The sequence below is a fragment of the Nestor notabilis genome, unplaced genomic scaffold (assembly GCF_000696875.1).
Source record: "Nestor notabilis isolate BGI_N333 unplaced genomic scaffold, ASM69687v1 scaffold30621, whole genome shotgun sequence".
Lineage (NCBI taxonomy): Eukaryota > Metazoa > Chordata > Aves > Psittaciformes > Psittacidae > Nestor > Nestor notabilis.
Window position 1 is genome coordinate 1 of NW_009915723.1, and position 1,730 is coordinate 1,730.

Below are 1,730 nucleotides of genomic sequence, written 5' to 3' on the forward strand. Positions count from 1 at the left end.
CAAGTGCCATGCCCCTGAGGTCAGAGCAGGAGCTTGAACGCCGGCCGCATCCAGGGCGCCCGCAGCCGAAAGCGGCAGAGCCCCGGTGTGCCTGCCCGGGTGCGCTGCTCTGGAATTCGGCGCTGGCACCATGGCAGAGGCTTCGGGGAGTCCCCTGTCCCAGCCCACAGTGAGGAGGAAAAAAAGCATATCTATCGAGGAGAAAATTGACATCATAAGCGCGGTGGAGAGTGGCGCGAAGAAGGCAGACGTTGCAGCCAAGTATGGCATAAAGAAGAACTCCTTGTCTTCAATCATGAAGAATAAAGAAAAAGTTTTGGAAGCCTTTGAATCTTTACGATTTGATCCTAAAAGGAAAAGGCTAAGGACTGCTTTTTACACCGACCTGGAGGAGGCACTGGTGAAGTGGTACAGAATTGCTCAGTGCTTGAATGTGCCTGTAAACGGTCCTATGTTGCGCCTCAAGGCTAATGATTTTGCCCAGAAGCTCGGACATAGCGATTTTAAATGCAGTAATGGCTGGCTTGATCGTTTCAAGTCAAGGTATGGTTTAATTTTCAGAGCTCACCCTGTAGAAGCAGCTGCTACTGCTAGCATAGATGCTCCAACTCTTTGGTACCAAAATGTGCTTCCTTATTATTTAAATGAATATCAGCCAAAAAACGTGTTTTACATACAGGAGACTGGATTGTTGTATCAAATGTTACCACATAACACATTTGCATTTAAAGGGGAAACTTGTTCTGTAGGCGAACTAAGCAAAGAGAGAATAACTGTAGTGGTGGGTACAAATATGGATGGCTCTGAGAAACTTCCTTTGCTTGTTATAGGAAAAAAAAAAAGTCCATGCTTTTTCAAAGATGTGGAGTCACTACCTGTGGATTATGTAGGAAATGATACGGCATGGATGACTTCAGAAGTGTTTGAACAGTGGATGCACAAACTCGATGACAAATTTCAAGCACAGCAGCGACGAGTGGTTATTCTTGTTGATTCACTCCCAGCTCACACAGAAGTAAAGAACCTGAAGTCTGTCAAATTAGTGTTTTTTCCTCCAGACCCTTCTTCATGTATAACTGTGAAACAAAGGGTTATCAGAAGTCTGAAGGTTAAATACAGGCACTGCCTTATCAAGAGATTCATTGACTGTGTAGAAGGTAATGAAGAGTTTATGCTGCCTCTTCGTGATGCAGTTGAGATGTTGTACCTGTGCTGGAGAGAAGTAACTCCAGACACCATTGTAAAACATTATAAAGAAGCAGGATTCAAATTAGAAACCAAGGCAAATGGTAACAACACAGAGGCTGAAAGTGATTTTAATTTGCTTGCACATGCACAGGCAGCTGGAGTGGAGTTTCCAGAAGGTTTATCTTTGGAGGAATATGCAGCTTTAGATGATGGCTTGGTCACTTATGAAATGCCCACAAATAACGAAGGGGTGTGTGACAAAGAAAGTGCATCAGATAAAGCTGAGACATTTGTTGGTGATGAAGATGAGGATGAAGGTGACCGATTTCAGGGAGCTGAACAGCCTTTACCATCAAAATCTGAGGCTTTGAATGCTTTAGATACCCTTCGAAAGTTTCTCAGAAGTCAAGACACGGATGATTCTCTTTGCGATTCCCTAGCTGACCTGGAGAATTTTATTCAACATGTAGTATGTAAATAAATATTTTAGCAAAGTGTGAAAGCGTGTAGTTGGGGGGGGGGGGGGGGGGGGAATAAAAAAA

At 43.9% G+C, this 1,730-nt stretch overlaps 1 protein-coding gene across 1 annotated transcript; it reads left to right on the forward strand.

The window, feature by feature from the left end:
• The first annotated feature begins 130 nt into the window (after positions 1–130).
• TIGD4 (tigger transposable element derived 4) lies at positions 131–1,669 on the forward strand. The gene has a single exon (XM_010024277.1). It carries the CDS (start codon positions 131–133, stop codon positions 1,667–1,669), a length of 1,539 nt encoding a protein of 512 aa, XP_010022579.1.
• Positions 1,670–1,730: the final 61 nt, after the last annotated feature.